We start from the raw sequence: 17574 nt of genomic DNA, 5'->3' as shown, positions 1-17574 counted from the left end.
GGCGCTGGGGCGGCTGCGGGGCCGCGGCTCCGACTACAACTCCCGGCGTGCGGCGAGAAGCCGCGGTGACGTTTCCCGCCGCGAGGCGGCGCTCGGAGCGCAGGTCCCGCCCAGCTGCGCTCCGAGGCGCCGCCCCGGCCCTCGAGCACCGGCGCGGGGCGAGGGGCGGCCGCAAGGACGGGGCTCCTCGGTGCCCTCCGCCAGCGGCCGCCGCCCACTGACACCCCTGCTCGCCGCCCTGCGATCCCGCCCTTCCCGCCCCGCCGCTGCGGGCCTCCCTCCGTCCCTCAGGTGAGCGTTGCTGCCAAAGCACCGGGCGGGGCGGCCGCCTCTCTTCCCCCGTCCCTCCGCCGCCATGAGGGAGAGGGAGCCGGGGCGGTCGCCCCCGCGCTCCGCTTATCTCCTTCTGTTCTCCCCTTATGCCCCGGCGTCTGCCCGGGCTGCCGCAGGGAGCGGCCCTGGAGCTGCCGTCGCGCTCAGGTGGGAGCGCACCGGGGCAGAGGTGCCGGGCGGGCACGGCCCCGGCCCCGGCCCCGGCCGGCCTGCGGCTCCCGGGCACGAGCTGGCACTGGGAACGGGGGCGAGTGGAGGCGAACCCACAGACGTTCCCACAAGAGCGGTCTGGAGGCAGGGTCCAGTGTTACCAGCTTGATGAAATCTGGTGCTACAGTGTCGTGTTCAGGAAGGAAAAAGGGGGAAGATGAGCTGCAATCCAGCAGGAAGCAAACGCTGTTTAAATAAGGACTCTCCCTCTGATTTGATACTGGTGGTGAATGGAGCGGAGTGTTAGTTTTTTTGCCTTGGTTTGGGGTTTGTTTTGGTTTTTTGGGTTTTTTTTTTTTTGTGCTCAGCATCACATAATTTATTTTGGTGCCTGCGATCTTTATTCCCTTACGAGCTTTTGAGCACTGCCCCAAGTGTCTCTCCTCTAAACAGTTTTTGCCAGCAAAGTAAAAGCACAGAAACAAAACTGTCCCCATGTGTAAACCGCAGTGCTAAGTTTGCGCAGCGCAACAGGGAGTGAACTTTGCTGGTGTAAATCTCTGCTCAAAATTTAGTTATGTGGTTTGATGTACCACATAAGACATGCAATAGAGTCTTTTAGTCACCTTGGATATACACTGGGTGTTTTCTTCTCCTTTCTTGCAGAAATAGTTTGTAATATATATTTAGCAAAATCTCTGTCCCAAGCCTACTGAACAGGAAGAGTTTGTATATATGAAGAAATAATTCCTTAAATTTCACTCTAGAACTTTGCCAGATTGTGAGGATCGTTACTTTCTTGATTCCTTAAAAGTAGTAAGCCCCATAGCTTTATTAAGTTCCAAAACGTTTGTTTTATTATGTTATTGACATTATAGTGATGTGATATACTCTTGCTACTTTGATTGCACTTTCAGCTCTTAATTTTAAATGTTTTAGCTCTTTGTGTTATTAAGCCCTAGCCCACAGTCAACTAATAGTTACTAAATACTTTGGCTTGCATTTCATGCATTGAAAAAGAAATAAACCAACCCACAGACAGATTTTCTCATTTCTCTCTGAAACAGAGATGGAAGGGCTTTTAACAAATGAAGGTAGTGCATGACTATGCTTGCCATGTTCCCTTCCCATGGAATCACAGAATGGCCTGGCTTGGAAGGGACTGTAAAGACCAATGGCTCCAAGCCCTCTGCTGGGGGCAGGGACATCTTCTACTAGACCAGGTTGCTCAGAGCTCATTCCATGTATTGATGATGGCTGGCTTGGATATCTGGGACTGTGACTGCTACTGCCTTGTAGGAAAAGAAGATTCTCTCTTAGTCAGACTGCTTCCAGATGCCTGTGTCCATGTGTTGGTTCCTGATTAAGGCTGCTGGCCTAATGATCAAGACTAAATTTTTAGGGAGATACTTGCTTTTTTGATGATCTGTTAACATGTTGTGTGTAATGTGAGTTTTTAGAATGCCGAGTACAGAATTTTATATATTGGTATGTGTAACTTTGTGGTGTGAGGGTTTTCTTGAGGGTTTTTATGTTTGTTTGGATTTTTTTAAAAGAAACTATAACTGTTATTTTTGTGCAATAATATCAGTAGTTCCTTCTAGTTTCTGAGGGAAGGAAATTAGTTTTTAAATTCTGTCCTGCTTGGTATCAAAATTAAATACAGGAGTTTAAGTATAGATTTTCAAGTAGTTGCTGGGACATGAACTTATGAATGAATGGAGTTAGTGTTTTTGTAATTTATTTTAAAATGTTGAAGATCCCTAATAGGTTTAGAAGTAAAGTACCTCAGGGCCCTGCAGCCTTTCAGGTGAAGGAGGTTCATTGATCGAAACTAGTAGTACTCAGAAGTTCAGGAAATTTTGCTGTTCTTTCTTCCACAATTATGATTTATAATGTAATCTGATTCAGTTAGGGTTTTTATTTTTATTTTTTGTTGAATGTGTGTAATTGAATTTGTTAATGCTTCTGAGACTTTATAAATAACAAATGATTACGATACAATGATATAGGATAGGATTTAGAAGAGACAGGAGATTTACTGACAGCTAAGAATAATGAGTTCTAGTGCTGGGTTGAAATGCAGCCTATGACATCATGGCCTGATATTTTTAAAGGCTTTTCTTTCATGTAAGAAGTGCAGATGAGTACCATGTGAAGTGATTAAGCTTTCCAGTCACTGCTTTTAAAACAAGATGTTATCTAGGTAATAGTCCAGGGAAAAACAAAAATCTGTCAGTAACCTTGGACTTGGTTTTCATAAATGTTGAGTGAAGAAGACTATATGTGTTCAGTTAAAGCTTGTGGTGCAAGGGGTAGTCTTGGATTTATTTTCTATGTTTGTGTGATCTAACGGCCCAACACTTCCATGTTTGACCACTGATTGGTACTATCTTGCAGCCTGCTGTGCATACTGGAGATGCAGAAACCATGTAGCAGAAAGCTTTGAGCAGCTGTGGATTATCAGTTTCTCCCAAGAGGAATAAAAAGTGAATGAAGGATGAAGGCGACTGGATTTATTTCCCTGTGGACGTTGGTTTCGCTGCCTTGTAGCCCCTTAGCAAACCCTGCAGAACGTGAAGATGTTGTGAAGCATGCAATAAAGCTGCACCGTGGGAAAGGGGCTGGTATCACTCAGAGGAAGCAGTGGGTGTTGGAGAGCTGCAGAAAACTGTCTGGTCTTCTTCGCCAAAAGAACGTTGTTCTCAACAAACTAAAAAATGCCATAAGAGCAGTTGAGAAGGATGCAGGACTGTCTGATGAAGAGAAACTTTTTCAGGTGCACACCTTTGAAATTTTCCAAAAGGAGCTAAATGAAAGTGAAAACTCAGTCTTTCAGGCAATCCATGGCCTCCAGAGAGCTCTACAGGGTGACTACAAAGATGTTGTAAATATGAAAGAAAGCAGTAGACAGAGACTGGAGGCCTTGAGAGAAGCTGCAATTAAGGTTGGTTTCCCCTTGTTTGTTACTAGAGTGTTCATATTCAACTCGTGATTTTAACTTTTTTATGGCACAGTTTCAGTCTGTTTTAATAATAAAGATATCTACATAAAACTTGCAGTGTTTACTGTTTAATGAAGTATTTTATTTCATTAGTAAATTTACAAGTAATTCTGGTGTAGAGCTTAAAACTTACTAGCAGTCAATAGTTCTTATCTCAAAGCTAAGCATAATCATAAGAAGTATGGCAAATATAATGTTAAAGGGAGAGGAATAAAAGAGTAAATCAGTGCACACAGCACAGTTGCACTAGACAAGCCAGTGGCATTAGCTGAGTGGAAATAATGCCATCAAATGGTGAAATACTAAGGTTTTTTTCCATTTTGAATGAGAATTGCTCAAAGTCCACAGTTAAAACAGAATGACTTGCTGCCTTTCATTTCCATGTTTGTAAAGATATGAGTGAAATGGATGTGCAAAACAGTAGGTGACTAGATTTTTAAACTCAGTATTGCACTCCTAGCCTAAGAAGTGCAGGTTTGAAATGCAGTGCTTCCAAGAAAGTCAGCTGAAATAACTTTGCCAAGAAAAACCACAGGTGAGTAACAGTTGAACACAGATACTTCATGGAACGTTTGAGTTCCTGTGTCCCATTAAGTTGAGCACAATCTGCCACTGTCTTCTGGACTTGGTAGTGCTCAGACTGTGTACTGAAAGTCTCCCATTGAGAAAAAATGCAATTTAATGTATTTGGTATTTCAATTTCTCTTTTCCTTTCTCTACTCCTCAACCACTGGAGGAGTATATTAAGAATTTTCTTTATTTTCTGTCTTCCAAAAGAAGAGGCTGCCCTTGCACAAGGGAGCAAGAGAAGGAATAAAAATGTGATTGGCATTTAGCATTTGAGTTGTGAGAGTCTCTGAAGGGCATTTGTGCTAAGAAATGTGCAGACCTTGACAGGTGAGGTTGGAAAGAAATTATGTGCAGTAAAGTTGTCCAGTGAATCGTGCCAAGATAGGCTGGTGGAAGTAGAAATTAGGATGTAAACTTGGCAGACTAGAGTGATTCTGTGCAGTGGAAATGAAGATGGAATTACAACAAATTTGAATAGGGAATAATTTGGATCTAGATGTATTCCAATGAACTTTTTTATATGACTTGTATAGTAATACTTTATGGTAGTGGCAGCCTCTGCTGCGTAGAAATGTCATAGAAATTATCATGAGCTTTTCTTAGTTTTCTTTCTTTTTCTTTTCTTTTCTTTTTTCTTTCTCAGAGCTTGTAAAATAGCAGCAGTGAGACATTCCAGAACCTTCTTTCCATTTACCTAATTCTTAGTAATGTTACTGTAAAATAATGAAGTAATTTATCCTTGAACTTGAGAATGGTGCTTCTTCTAGAAGGAGGCCTTTGTGTACAATTATGTGTTTTAGAGGTGTGTCCTGTCAAATGTTTACTTTTGCTGAAGTAGATCATGCAGGCTTTTTTGCTATTTTCAAAATATTTACTTGAGTGAGCAATCTTTTGCACTTTCCTTCTTATGCCATGCATGTGGTTATTTAAACAGAGTGTTTGTCGTCCTAACCTTAGAATTGTTGTATAAAGGGAAGCAGAAGATAAGGAAAAATGCATGCCAAAAAGATGAAAATTGCATGGGATACATTTGTTTTGAACTTGTTCTTAGTTCATAAGACACACGTTAGGCCCAACTTTGTCCCAGTTTCATTTTACTGTAATGATTATTTTGTTGGAATACTCATAGAACATCTATTTTTTAAACAGTGAGTGAATGGAAAATACAAATGACTGTAGGGGGTGCTGGACTCTTCCCTTTATTTTATTTCTGTTGAGTAGAAGTGCTTGGAAGTCGTTAGAGCTGGGATATGTTTGTATGTCTGATGCATTTCTTGCTGGTTCTGCTGCTGTGAGAAGATGTAGTGGGATCATTCACACTGTGAGGCAGGGGGAAGTAAGAAAGAAGCACTGAAGATGGTTTCTGCCTTCTTTTGTTCCAGGATCCTGTTTGGAAGTTCAGGAAAAAGCAACAAAATCTTACCTACTTTTTAATTAGCTCCTAATTTCTTGGATGCCTTCTAATCAGACATGGTTGGCAAAAAATGACTTGCAAGTATTGCAAAGATGCAGCCTCTTCTGCATGTGCTTTTGTCTCTGAATACATAGTAGAGAACAACAGCAACTCTGCATTGCTCCAAAGTCTTAATCTTCATTTTGCTCATATGTTTTCAGGTGTTCCTATTAAGTACACAATCCATATCTGTATTACTTTGCTTAGGAGGTTGCTTGTTATCCTCGTGATCAAATGTCTCCAATCCCAGCCTGAGTTGCAGAACAGTGTTTGTACTGTGATGCACTTCTGCTTAGCATGTAGCAGGTTGGTTGAATTAACTCATGCTTTTTATGGACACCATTGCCTGTGGTTGTCCCAGTCTACTGCTGTCACATTTGCCTCTTTGTGGAAATAGATGCCACTTTAATAGACTACAGAAACCTTAATCTTCATTATTTGAAGGAACCTGCAGCTAAACTCTTATTTTTTCAAAGCTTTTCTACCTTGCTATTAGGGAATAACTTCTTTGAAATTAGACATTATTTTTTATGTATTTTTCCTTTAGCTCTGTTTAGCCTGTTTGTCTTGGCCGATGGAAAGGACTGAGATGGGCTCCTTGCGCCCAAAACCTCTTCCATTTTTATGGGGAAAGAATCTAACCATTATCAATTTCACATTGTGTTCTAAGTTGTTGCTGAACTAGCAGAGAATTTGCAGCTCATATGGGGGCTGTTTCTTACATCTTTTGAGTTATGTCTGCTAGCAGAGAGCAACAGATAGGAAATGTTTTTCCTTGAGGCTGTATGAGAATGACTGTGTCTCCTACTTATGTGTTGCATAAGAACTAATTGTTGACATTGGGCCAAACACATTAATAGTTACATTCTTCCTAGCTCCAGTTATTTTGGGCTCTGGGTAGCTTTCACCATGAGGGTGTAACTATGATAGTTCTAAACACCAGCAGACACCAGTACTGTCGTTTCCTCACAATCAGAGGCATTCATCCGACTGTCAGGATTTTAAAAGGGTTTGGCTACAGTTGCTGGTTGTACTGAACATATTCTTCTTTTGGCGTCAAGGAATAGACTGAATTTTGTGCATGTTCTTGCAGATTCCAAAGGGAAAAATGTCCATCTGCAAATGTGTGGTGGAGGAGACACTCCAGTTATTTAAGCATAGGTGTTTAGGACCATTTAATAAGCTCAGGTTATTGATATCTGTGGAGGGTAGGCAGATAAAACACACAACCTATGGGAGATCTATGTTCTCTGACTTCTAACTGGATGTGGCAGGGGCAAGGCATCTGGAGACAGCAACTTATGTTTCCTGGGAATTGAGTAAGACCTATAGATTGCTTGCATTTTTTTCCCTGTTTTTTTTTTTTTTTCTTTTTAATAATACTGGCTTTTTAAAAGAGCAGAAGAAGGGTCTCTCTCATCCAGATATTCTCAGCATCCTGAATCTAACTGAAAGGAAGGAGTGCTGCCCTTGTGTGTGTTTCCTTATAGCTGTTCTTTCAACAATCTTTAAAAGAATAGAGGCATGTAAAGGAAAGAATCTTTTTTCCCCAAAACCCTCAAGTTGTTCTCTGTCAATACACAAAGTATTCTGTTTGGTTACTGTCATGGTAACTATGTAAAAGGTGTTAGGCCCAGTTGTCAGTAAATTAAGCTTTTTAGTTATTTTTTTGAACCTGAAACATCATGACTTTATCAGGGAAAGTACTGAAATATTTTCACACTATATGAAACCATATCAGCATATTTTCTTTTTTTTACTTCAGAAACCTAGTAATTTCAGAAGTTGTCAATGCAAGTTGATAAAAGGCCCAAACTGAAATAGGGTGAAAAGTCACATGTTTTAATTCTGATAGGAAAAGTGCTTTTTGGGAAACATGAACAGGAAGCTTGGCTAGAGTGATTGGCTGCTCATCTCTACCCCAGCTCTTTTTTTCTTCCTGTTTCCACAGTTACCATAATTTTTGAAAACTGTAAACAGACCTCTTCCTATGTTTATAAAAGGGTTTATAAAATTAAGATTCATTGTGCTTTACATCTAATTTGTTTGTTTGTTGTAGATAGTATAGCTATGCTTTCAAGGTATTATGCTTCCCTTCAAAAGCACAAAGTTTTAAACTTTATTTGGCTCTGAAATGTTTCCTAGAGTTTCTCAAAGTAAATCCTTTTTTGTATTTTCTGGATCATAACCTTGAAGCAGGTTTGCTGTTTAATGTAATAGAAACGGCTATTGGTGGATATTTTGTTTGGTTGTTTTGTTTTCTTGCCCGCTTACCCAATGAATTTTCTTAAAAGCAATCTTTAAATATCTTCATGATGCTTATATTGCTTTTGCAATTCCACTGATAAAATGTTTTGTGTCAAAGGAAGCACACATTTATCTTAAATGTTTTTTCTGCTCAAAGGCCTGCCAAGACTTTATCTGTGTGTTGTAAAATTCAACAGGAAGAAATGGAATATGTTGAACTCCTAGCAGCAGAGAAACACCAGGTTGAAGCCCTTAAGAACATGCAGCACCAAAACAAAAGCCTGTCGATGCTTGATGAAATTCTGGAAGATGTCAGGAAGGCAGCTGATAGATTGGAAGAGGAAATAGAAGAGCATGCCTTTGATGACAACAAATCTGTAAGTGATGCTTTAGACTCACTCATTTCACTGGAGTGCGTTTACTTATAGTTGATGTTTGGCCTGTGTGTTTCTCTTGTGCTATATAGTGGTTAGGATTTTAGTGATTGTTACAGAGTGAGCAAACAAGAGTAATTGCTCCTTTTTGGTAGTGATTTCTGTGGTTTTGATTTGAAAGTCCTCCCTGCAGCTGCCACTTTGACGGGCCCAAGTGTAGTACACCTGAGTGATACAGCTCGTGAGAGATACGGAATCTCTGTGGTGGTGGGGACTGTGATGGTTGGACTTGGCAGGATATGGAGTTACCACTTTCAGCATTGTCTCCACTTTTTAATTTTCTTGAGAAAGTTACGGGAGAGCAAGGATCTTTGCAGTTGGTTTTCACAGTCTGCGACAAGACATATTTTTCAAAGGAAAGACCTGAAATGTGTTTGTGATGTTACATTCTTCCATGTCTGACTTCCTCTGCATTTTGTACCTTGGCCTACCTGCCCTGATCCTTGTTTTTATGTTGCATGATGGGACAGTATCCTTCAGGTAAGGTTATATGTCTCTAGAGCCAGGAATACGTCAGTTTATTCTAGTGTCCCATTTTTCCATCCTCAGGAAGACTCCCTAAATTGGTCCTGTTTGCATAAATACGGGTTACAGTTTATTTGGCTTCTTCTCTTGGGAGGTTTTAGTTGATTTCCAGGTTGACTCCCGAGGTGAGCATAGCTCTTGAGGTCTGCTGAGGAGGCAAAACCAGTTTCTCTGTAGCAGAGAGCCAAGCCGTGTGTGGTTTTGTTTGGGTTTCTTGTAGTTGAGCTCGAACCGAGAGGAAGTGGAAGCAGCTTTTTTATTTGGCGTGCAGCAGATGCGAGCGGTTGTGCCCGTGGGAGCCGCACCTGGCGGCGGCGGCGGGGCCGGGCCGGCGGGAGCGCCCTCTCCTGTCCCGCCCGGGTAGAACGGCCTCGTCGGGGCCGGAGCGGGCGCTCTCCCGCGGCACCTGGAACTGGCAGGGCGCCCGCACCGCCTCCTCCCGGCATCTCCCTGCTCTTCTGCTTGTGGCTCCATCCCTGAAAGAATCATGAAGTGCAGCCTTGAGGTCTGTGTGCTTCTCCATCATTGCAAGGATCAATTTTTTAAACTAAAACAGTGGAATTTTAGACTAGAGAAGCTTTAACGCGGTAAGCAGTATTCTGATAGAGACACAAGCTTCTATTAAAATATAGCCAAATAGTGAAGTGTAGCAGGGGAAAAAAAATAAAAAATCTGCACCACAACCTATGTTCAAGAATTGCTGTTCTGAGAAATAAAATCCTGAAAATAACAAGGTAGAAACAGTTCTTATAATATCTCCTTCAAATTTACAGGATAGTGACCTTTTCTTAACTTGGAATACAGTCTTTAGTTCAGATTTTTGTGAACTGAATATCACTTTGTAATCTCCAGTTGGTTTTGTACAAGGTAAGAAAATGTTACTTTTAAAGACATCAAGTTTTGATAAAGAGATGGAAAGATTTTTAGAGAAGAAACCTGCAGTATTTTTAGTTGGTGTCAAGAAGTTCTCTAGAAACTTCAAGCACAGCTAATTCTGTTATTATGATATTCTTAATGGACTCCGCTTTTTTTGTTTGTTTGATTATTTGTTTTCTTTTTTAAAAAGGTAAGAGGTGTAAACTTTGAAGCTGTTTTAAGGGTGGAAGAAGATGAAGCCAACTCCAAAAGAAATGCTTCAAAAAGAGAAGTAGAAGATGATTTAGGACTTAGTATGCTTATTGATTCTCAGAACAATCAGTATATCCTTACTAAACCCAGAGACTCAACCATTCCTCGTGCTGATCATCATTTCATAAAGGTAATAATTTTAGAGACATTCTTGTCATTCACTTTTGGACTTAGTCCCACGAGTTTGCATGTCAGTACTACTTGGTTGGAGTGAGTATAGTTTCAGCATTTGTCTGTCTGAAGTTACCCCAGCATTCATGACTCCCCCATCTGTTCTGATTCAGCCATGTCTTCCCTACTCTTAGGTTTGTCTTCACAAGACTGATCGTGATGCCACTCTCTGTTTTTCTTCGGCTTTTCTTGTTGCACCTTTGGGGCACTGTCCCTTCTCCCAGACTACAAAGTGTTAAAGCTACTGCTGTGCTTAATAAGCCACTTGCATGCTGTCAGTAGAGAGAATTTATCTGGTTGTGCCTTGTGATGAAAAAAAGGATACTGAAAAATACATAGACATGGTAAAGGTTTGATACATATATAGAGAGTAACTGGACTGGGATTTTTGTTTTAATTATAAAACCCAAAACAGTTCTGTTTCACCATGTTTTAATGCAAGGTGTCATTCCACCCAGGAAATTGCCTACTTTCTATAATATATTTAAAATATTTATAAATTGATTTAAAGTCCCCCAGTTACTTAAGGTCAGTACCTCATCTGCTTCATCTGAAAAACTGCTATGCTTACACCTGCAACAGCACTGAGGTTAATTTGCAGTTTTGTTTTCTTTTCATTCAAAGTAGTCTACGTTTAATTTTACAGTGCTATTTATCTTCTGAAAGATAATAGTTTTCATTTTCATCCCAAATTTGTGTTCTTTATATTAATGCCTTTGTAAATCCTACATATTTAGGATATTGTGACAATAGGAATGTTGTCCTTGCCGTGTGGCTGGCTGTGCACAACAATAGGATTGCCAACCATGTTTGGATATATCATCTGTGGAGTACTCTTAGGACCCTCAGGACTAAATAGTATCAAGGTAAGTGTGCAAGTTAGTTCTTGACTGATTTAATTCATTGAAATCTTTAAAAGTAGTTTTAAAAGGATATGATATAGCCAGCCTCAAATGTATTAAAAAAAAAAGATATCCCCAAACCTGAACCTTTACAAGAGGAGAGCTTCAAATTTTATGTCTTTGAATAATTTTGTTTTCAATCTCTTTTTCTCCTACAAAATTATGACAGTTGTTGAAAGTGAAAACTGAAGGTTTTGTGTTGTGGAAGTTTTATGTCACGTGGTTTTTTTTTTTTCTTTCTTTTTGATTTTAATCATAAAGCGTCACAATTGGGAGCCAAATTATTTAAATGACATAAAATATACAGAAACTTGCAAAAAGTCAGTGTTGACAGTGAAGGAAGCATTTAAAACAAATAGTTCCCCAAGGAACATAGCTTGGCTTTGTAGAGTTATTTTGCACCTCTGTAGTGCTTTCATCCATCCTAGTCCCCCTATTCCTTTCCCAGTACCCTGCCCACATTCCTGAGGTCTTTTGAACCTTTTTAGCTCCATCACGTGTACCCTGATTAGTGGCTCCTGTGGAACTGGGGGCTGTGGTTGGCTGGACATGTTTTGATTAAGTGCTCTGGTGTGCATTAACAGATTGTTTAGCCAGCAGGCAAAACAGAACACATGCTAGGGCTGCACAGTAATGTCTGTTTAAGTTGCATGTGTCTGTTGCACTGATATCCATGAAACCACTTGGAACTTACTGTCTATGAAACACATGCACTGCCCTACGTGGGCTTCTGTTGAAAATGATTGTTGAGCTCAGAAGCAGGGATTAGTAGAAATTGTGGCATTTTGTTCTTCTTGTATTGGAAGAGATTAAATATTCTCAGCCTCTGTTTTGTATGTAATTTCTGGGTTGAGAATGTCTGGAAAGTTTGATCACTTAGACTGAGAAACAAGATTGTAAGCTTGGCATGAGAAAGAGACCCAACAACAAATTTTCAGGACACTTACATTGAAGAAGGTGATGTGGTCAGAGCAGATATGAAAGAAGTTTCTTAAGGACAGTTAAAGTGACTTGCCTTTTTCTTCTGAAGCTGTGATTAAACAATTCACCTGGATAATACTCTTGTTGACTGGATCTTTTGTGTTTGGTCTCTTCTCCATTTCCTTAAAAAGTCAAATGTCTGAAGAGCTGAGAAGGCAGGCAGATTCTAACCTGGCGGAAAATATGGTTTCCACCCCCACTTCTGTAATTGGTGATAAATCTTGTTTTCTTCTACTCTGGCCTGTCAATACATAGAAAAGAAATACTAGGATTTTAGAATAGAATTGACTATTCCAGTCAACTGCCTGAACACTTCAGGGCTCACCAAAAGTTAAAGCATATTGTTAAGGGCGTTGTCCAAATGCCTCTTAAACACTGACAAGGTTGAGGCATCAATCAGCTCTTTAGGAGGAAGTGTGTTCCAGGGTTTTACCACCCTCTCAGAAAAGAAATGCCTCCTAATGTCCAGTCTGAACCTCTCCTTGGGCAGCTTTGAACCACTTCCACTCATCCTGTCAGTGCATACCAGTGACAATAAGAGCTCAGCACCTCCCTGTCCACTTCTCCTCAGGAAGCTGTAGAGAATGATGAGGTTGCCCCTCATCCTGCTTTTCTCCAAGCTGGGCAAACCCAGAGTCCTTAGCTGTTCCTCACAGGACATTCCTTCCAGCCTTCCACCAGCACTGTCCTCTTCTGGATGCGTTCAATGGCCTTCACATCCTCCTTCCATGGTGGGGCCCAGAACTGCACAGAGTGCTCCAGGTGAGGCCACACCAACATGGAATACAGCAGGATAATTTTGAGTGACTGGTGATGCTCTGTTTGATGCACCCCAGGATGGGGTTTGCTCTCTGCTGACTCACACTGAGCCTGCTGTCCACCAGCACCCCCAGATCCCTCTCTGCAGGGCTGCTCTTCAGCCACTCCTCTCCTAATCCATACTTGTGCCTGGCATTACCCCATCCCAGGGGGATCAGAATTCAGCATTTTGAATTGTTAAATAATTTCCTCCCATTAATCATTGCCTAATGCTCCAGTGTATCTACATCCCTCTGCAAGGCATCTTGTTCCTCAGAAGAGTCAACAGCACCTCCCAGTCTGTTATCAGCAGCAAACTTGTGAGTGGTGTGTTCACCTCCTTCATTCTGATCATTGATCATGTATGTATCTATTGAACAAAACTGGACTGAGAACCCTGAGGGTACACCAGTTGCCAGCCAGAAATATTCCCATTTTTCTGTTGTGATGAGGAAGACCACCATTTTTCTTGCTGTTGGATCCTTCTCTCTGTAGCACAAAGGTTGGTAATAGTGCTGGTCTGAGATGGATGTGTGGAGCCTGTAGGATGGAGAACCACAGCAGCCACAGTCTAGCAGAAAGATTATACCAATAGACCAATAAAATAACTAGCAAGAAGTGGCTTGTGGAATGCAAGCCTTGGAGATTTAATAGTACATGCATAAAACATAGCCTATTTTTTTTTCAATCAGCAAGCTTACTGTTAAGGAAACTTCCCAGTCTGACTATTCGCAAGTCTCTCTGCCTTCTTCATCTTCGTGCCCTTGGTTATCCCAAAGGTTGGTAGTTCACTGACCCTTGTTGCAGGCTCCCACTGAGAGTTCAGTCTCTATCTCAATCTGCAGCTTGCCAGCCAAGCTACCTGGATCAGATGTATTCCTCCACACTTACCAAGATCAATGCACGTGTGCACATTGGGTGACCAGCACTCACCCACCACATTACTGCCTAGTATCAGCCAGGTGATAGGAAAAATAATTGCAAAGGTGCTCTGGGAACTTCTGATGTCATATGAACAGCAAGTGAACTACCTGTGGAAATGTAATGAGAATCAATTTGTTTTGTAGTGTATTTATAATTTTGCATTATAAGTCGACTGCTGTGCACTAATTTTTTTTCTTTTTTTTTCCTAAGTCTATTGTACAGGTGGAGACGTTAGGAGAGTTTGGTGTATTCTTCACTCTCTTTCTAGTTGGTCTGGAATTTTCTCCTGAAAGATTAAGAAAGGTATTTTTTATAATAGCTCTGTGTTAAGGGATTTAATTGCTAATTACTGAAACTGCAGATTTCAGTTATATTTTAGATTTTTACACACTCCCTACAATACACTGGTGTAGCTTTGTACATTTTTGAAAAGGCAAATGTGACATTTGCTTCTGCACTTTGGAAAGAACAGAATGCATTATTTATTCAGTGTCTCAAAAAAACTTGCATTTACTCCCTATTTTAGTAAAACAGTTTGATTACTAGAAAAATCTCTCACAGTTTGACAGTCCATTTCTGCTTTATTTTAACATGTAATAATGTGCAGTTGTTGTTATGGAGTGTCAGTGATGTTTGCCATTCCTGGTTTAAAAAAATCCAAAATTTTAAGTACTCCATACTGAATTGATAATACATAGTCTACTGCCTAATAAACTGATTAAGCAAGTATGTTAACACAATCCAGAGTATTAAATTACATGGCCATCAGAATTCCGCAAAAACGACAAGTTTCTTTTTGTCTTAATTTAAAAAGAAAAAGTTATAAGCCAGCTAGAGTTTTAATAGTGGAAAGTATGGCTACAAATATGTGAAGACTCTATTTATGTAAAGAATTGCACTGTGATCTGTTCCTAAACTGATGGCTGTGAGTTTATGATACTAGAAAAGCTTTAATTGAGATATGTTACAATTAATGACCATTTAGCTTAATCTGCTGTTCTAGTCCATCTAAAGTACAAGATAACAATCAGTAATTCAAGGGTTCCTAAAGTGTAGCAGGTAAATTGCTGCTTCAGATTTGCTTCTGCCCTAGTTTGGGGTGGGTTACTGGTATTGGTGACTGATTTTGCCACACTGATTTTTTTCTTGTCTTAGAATTACATCACATAACTGGTCTTTCATTTAATAATTTTAATGTATTTCAACCCATACTGGACCATTTGGCCTGGTATTTGTCTGTGAGCTTTGGGAAATTCACCTGGTTTCTGGCAGGGAGTCTTTTGGGGGAGAATATCTACTCAGTGTAGTAGTTGGGTGTTTTAGGTGATATAGTGTGACAGTCCATTACTCTGTGCCATAGTACTGCAGCCCCAAATCACACATCTTAAACTGCTTATTTGCAATAAAAAACATTGTAACTTGGCAATGAGAAAAGTGTCATAAGAACTTGTTTTCTTCCCAAGGTATGGAAAATATCTTTGCAAGGACCATGCTACATGACAGTTCTGATGATTGCCTTTGGTTTACTATGGGGGCACTTGCTCCAAATTAGACCAACACAGAGCGTCTTCATTTCCACTTGTTTGTCTTTGTCAAGCACACCACTGGTGTCCAGATTTCTTGCAGGTAGTGTTCGAGGAGATAAAGAAGGTAAATACGACTTTAAATATGGACTACTGTAGTATCTAATAAAATTTGAAAGAAGTTGACTTTGTAATATTACAAGATAAGCTAGTTAAAAAATGAAAACAAAACCCACTCTTAAGCCTGGTTTACAACCAACCATCCTTTTTTAACACTGGCCAGTGTTGTGTGTATTCTTGCTAGGAAGTGTACTTGATTTGTACATTGCTGTCTTTGCCCAAAGAGGACTGGCTTAGTACAACCATTGTAGTACTCTCCATTGAGAACTGACTTTACTGGGTGTCTGGAATCCTTGAACTTTTTTAAGAACTTACCAGATTAGCCCACTGCTACCTGTCATCAGGGCAGAAAGGTTAATTTGAAAAATTCACATCCTTCTTCAGGAAACAGAAACCAGTTCTGATGGTCTTTCACAGCTAACAGCTCTTCAAATAAGGACTTTCAAGGACCATATTTCTAGCTTCTCAAATACTTCTAAATGTTTCCTTTTGAAAGTTTTGGCATTGTGCTTTCTTCCACTTAAATCTCCTCATACAAATTGTGTTCAAGTACTCCTCACCCTCTAGAATATTCATTCTAATGCCAGAATTCAGAGTGTATATTTTACACATGCTGGCTCAAATGTGTGTCTTCAGAATAAAGCCTGTATACTCTCAGTAGAGGAATTTCATTCAATGTGTAACTAGTGCTTAACTGCTAAGCAAAGTCTATGTTTTTATTGTGTAACAGAAATTTCATATTAATATTTTGTTTGTATTTTAATATGTCTTTATAGATACATTTTAATTTACCTACTAATGGGGAAAAACAGGCCATAAACTGCTTTGAATGACCTTCAGCACATTAAGAGCTATATTGGGCTTCCATTTGATTAAGCCTTTTCTAGATTTGAGTGTTTGCAAGCATTCATAGTTTCTGATGACTGTTTCCATGACCACTTTGCTGGTGTACAGGGGATATTGACTACAGCAGCGTACTGCTTGGCATGTTGGTGATGCAGGATGTGCAGCTTGGTTTATTTATAGCTGTCATGCCTACACTTATTCAAGCAGGAGTGAGTACATATTCCAGGTAAAAGAAAATCATTGTATGGATCTTCCCTCTACCCCTTGCAATTAGTATGTAGATTGCCAATATGAATGTGAAAGCACTGCAGTTAATGTCAGTTCCATGGAATATAAGCTCTCTGTTCAGTGAGACTTCCTTTACTGTTCCTGCTTGTTGTGAAGTAGAAACATATAGTAGTCATATGAAAGTAGTTGTATGAAAATAATCTCTTTGCTATAGCTGCTTTAATCCTGTGTGTTAATTAAAATTTTGAGTAAAAAGTTTGTTACTGTAAAAAAACAAGTTAATTTCTTTACTTACTTTATTCCTGCAGGGCATGTTTTTGTTAAGGACTAAGCAGTAGTGTTATTGTGCCTAATGGCTTACCTTGGAGATTAGTCAATGAAAATCTTTGAGTCAACATGGAAGTAAATTCTAGACTGTAAAAGAAGTTTCTGGGCACTCTCCAGATTTAGTCTTAAATTTGTTTACTAATGTATCTAAATACCTTCCTGATTTGAGCATTTATGGAATTAGGTATTTGCATTTACGGGGAACTGGTTGGGAGATGTGAGAACACTTGAAAGAAACTTTTTGTTTGTTCTTCTCTTCCAGCATTTTTAAGGAAATTCTGAGAATACTGATCCTGATTGGCCAAATTCTGTTTTCTCTGGCTGCTGTTTTTCTTCTGTGTCTTGTTATAAAGACTTATCTCATAGGACCTTATTACCGCAAGTTGCACACAGAAAGCAAAGGGAATAAAGAAATCCTCATTCTAGGAATAACTGCATTCACCTTCCTTATGTTAACGGTAATCTTTTAAATTGATAAAACATTTTTATACATGTGGTAGTTTGCTTCATCAGTATCACAAAAGCCATCACACTTAGTGTTATTGCATATACATGTGCCTCTGTAATTGTCTGGTTTAAAATTGTTTTAAAACAACCCCCAAATGTGCAGATGATTCCTGCATTATAGCACAGATGAGTAAGAAGAGATACAATTTGGATGTGAATCAGCTGAAATTCTGCTGTTAGCTTTTAATTCAGCCAGTTTAGGAATCATGATCTGAGTTTTAATTGTAGGCTACTTTATGCATTTGAAAATCTTTCAGGATGGGTTTTGAGGTGTACTGATAATGACATTTGTGACATTTGCTCACAAATTTCTTCTCAATAGCAAATTCTCAACATGGTTGTTACTATAAAATAATTTTCTTTTTGTGTGAGAGACACATTTTGGGATGAAGTTAAGAAAGTA

At 39.8% G+C, this 17574-nt stretch overlaps 1 protein-coding gene across 3 annotated transcripts in view; it reads left to right on the top strand.

Annotated features, from left to right (window-relative positions):
• The first annotated feature begins 122 nt into the window (after positions 1-122).
• Positions 123-17574, top strand: part of TMCO3 (transmembrane and coiled-coil domains 3) — a 33049-nt gene continuing 15597 nt past the window's right edge. For 2 of the 3 annotated variants that reach the window (XR_009485444.1, XM_059839639.1), the window contains exons 1-9: positions 123-291; positions 2884-3430; positions 7955-8134; positions 9783-9974; positions 10753-10881; positions 13831-13923; positions 15084-15270; positions 16218-16335; positions 16927-17122. Coding sequence is in view for 2 of the 3 variants with exons in the window: in XM_059839639.1 (XP_059695622.1) it covers positions 2984-3430; positions 7955-8134; positions 9783-9974; positions 10753-10881; positions 13831-13923; positions 15084-15270; positions 16218-16335; positions 16927-17122 (1542 nt within the window). In the remaining variant the exon portion in view is untranslated. The remainder of the gene's footprint in view (positions 292-2883; positions 3431-7954; positions 8135-9782; positions 9975-10752; positions 10882-13830; positions 13924-15083; positions 15271-16217; positions 16336-16926; positions 17123-17574) is intronic. The other variant, XM_059839638.1, reaches the window with a different exon arrangement.

This window comes from Haemorhous mexicanus, chromosome 2 (assembly GCF_027477595.1).
Source record: "Haemorhous mexicanus isolate bHaeMex1 chromosome 2, bHaeMex1.pri, whole genome shotgun sequence".
Lineage (NCBI taxonomy): Eukaryota > Metazoa > Chordata > Aves > Passeriformes > Fringillidae > Haemorhous > Haemorhous mexicanus.
The sequence above is the reverse complement of the archived record's forward strand: the minus strand, read 5'-3'. Positions and strand labels throughout refer to the sequence as shown.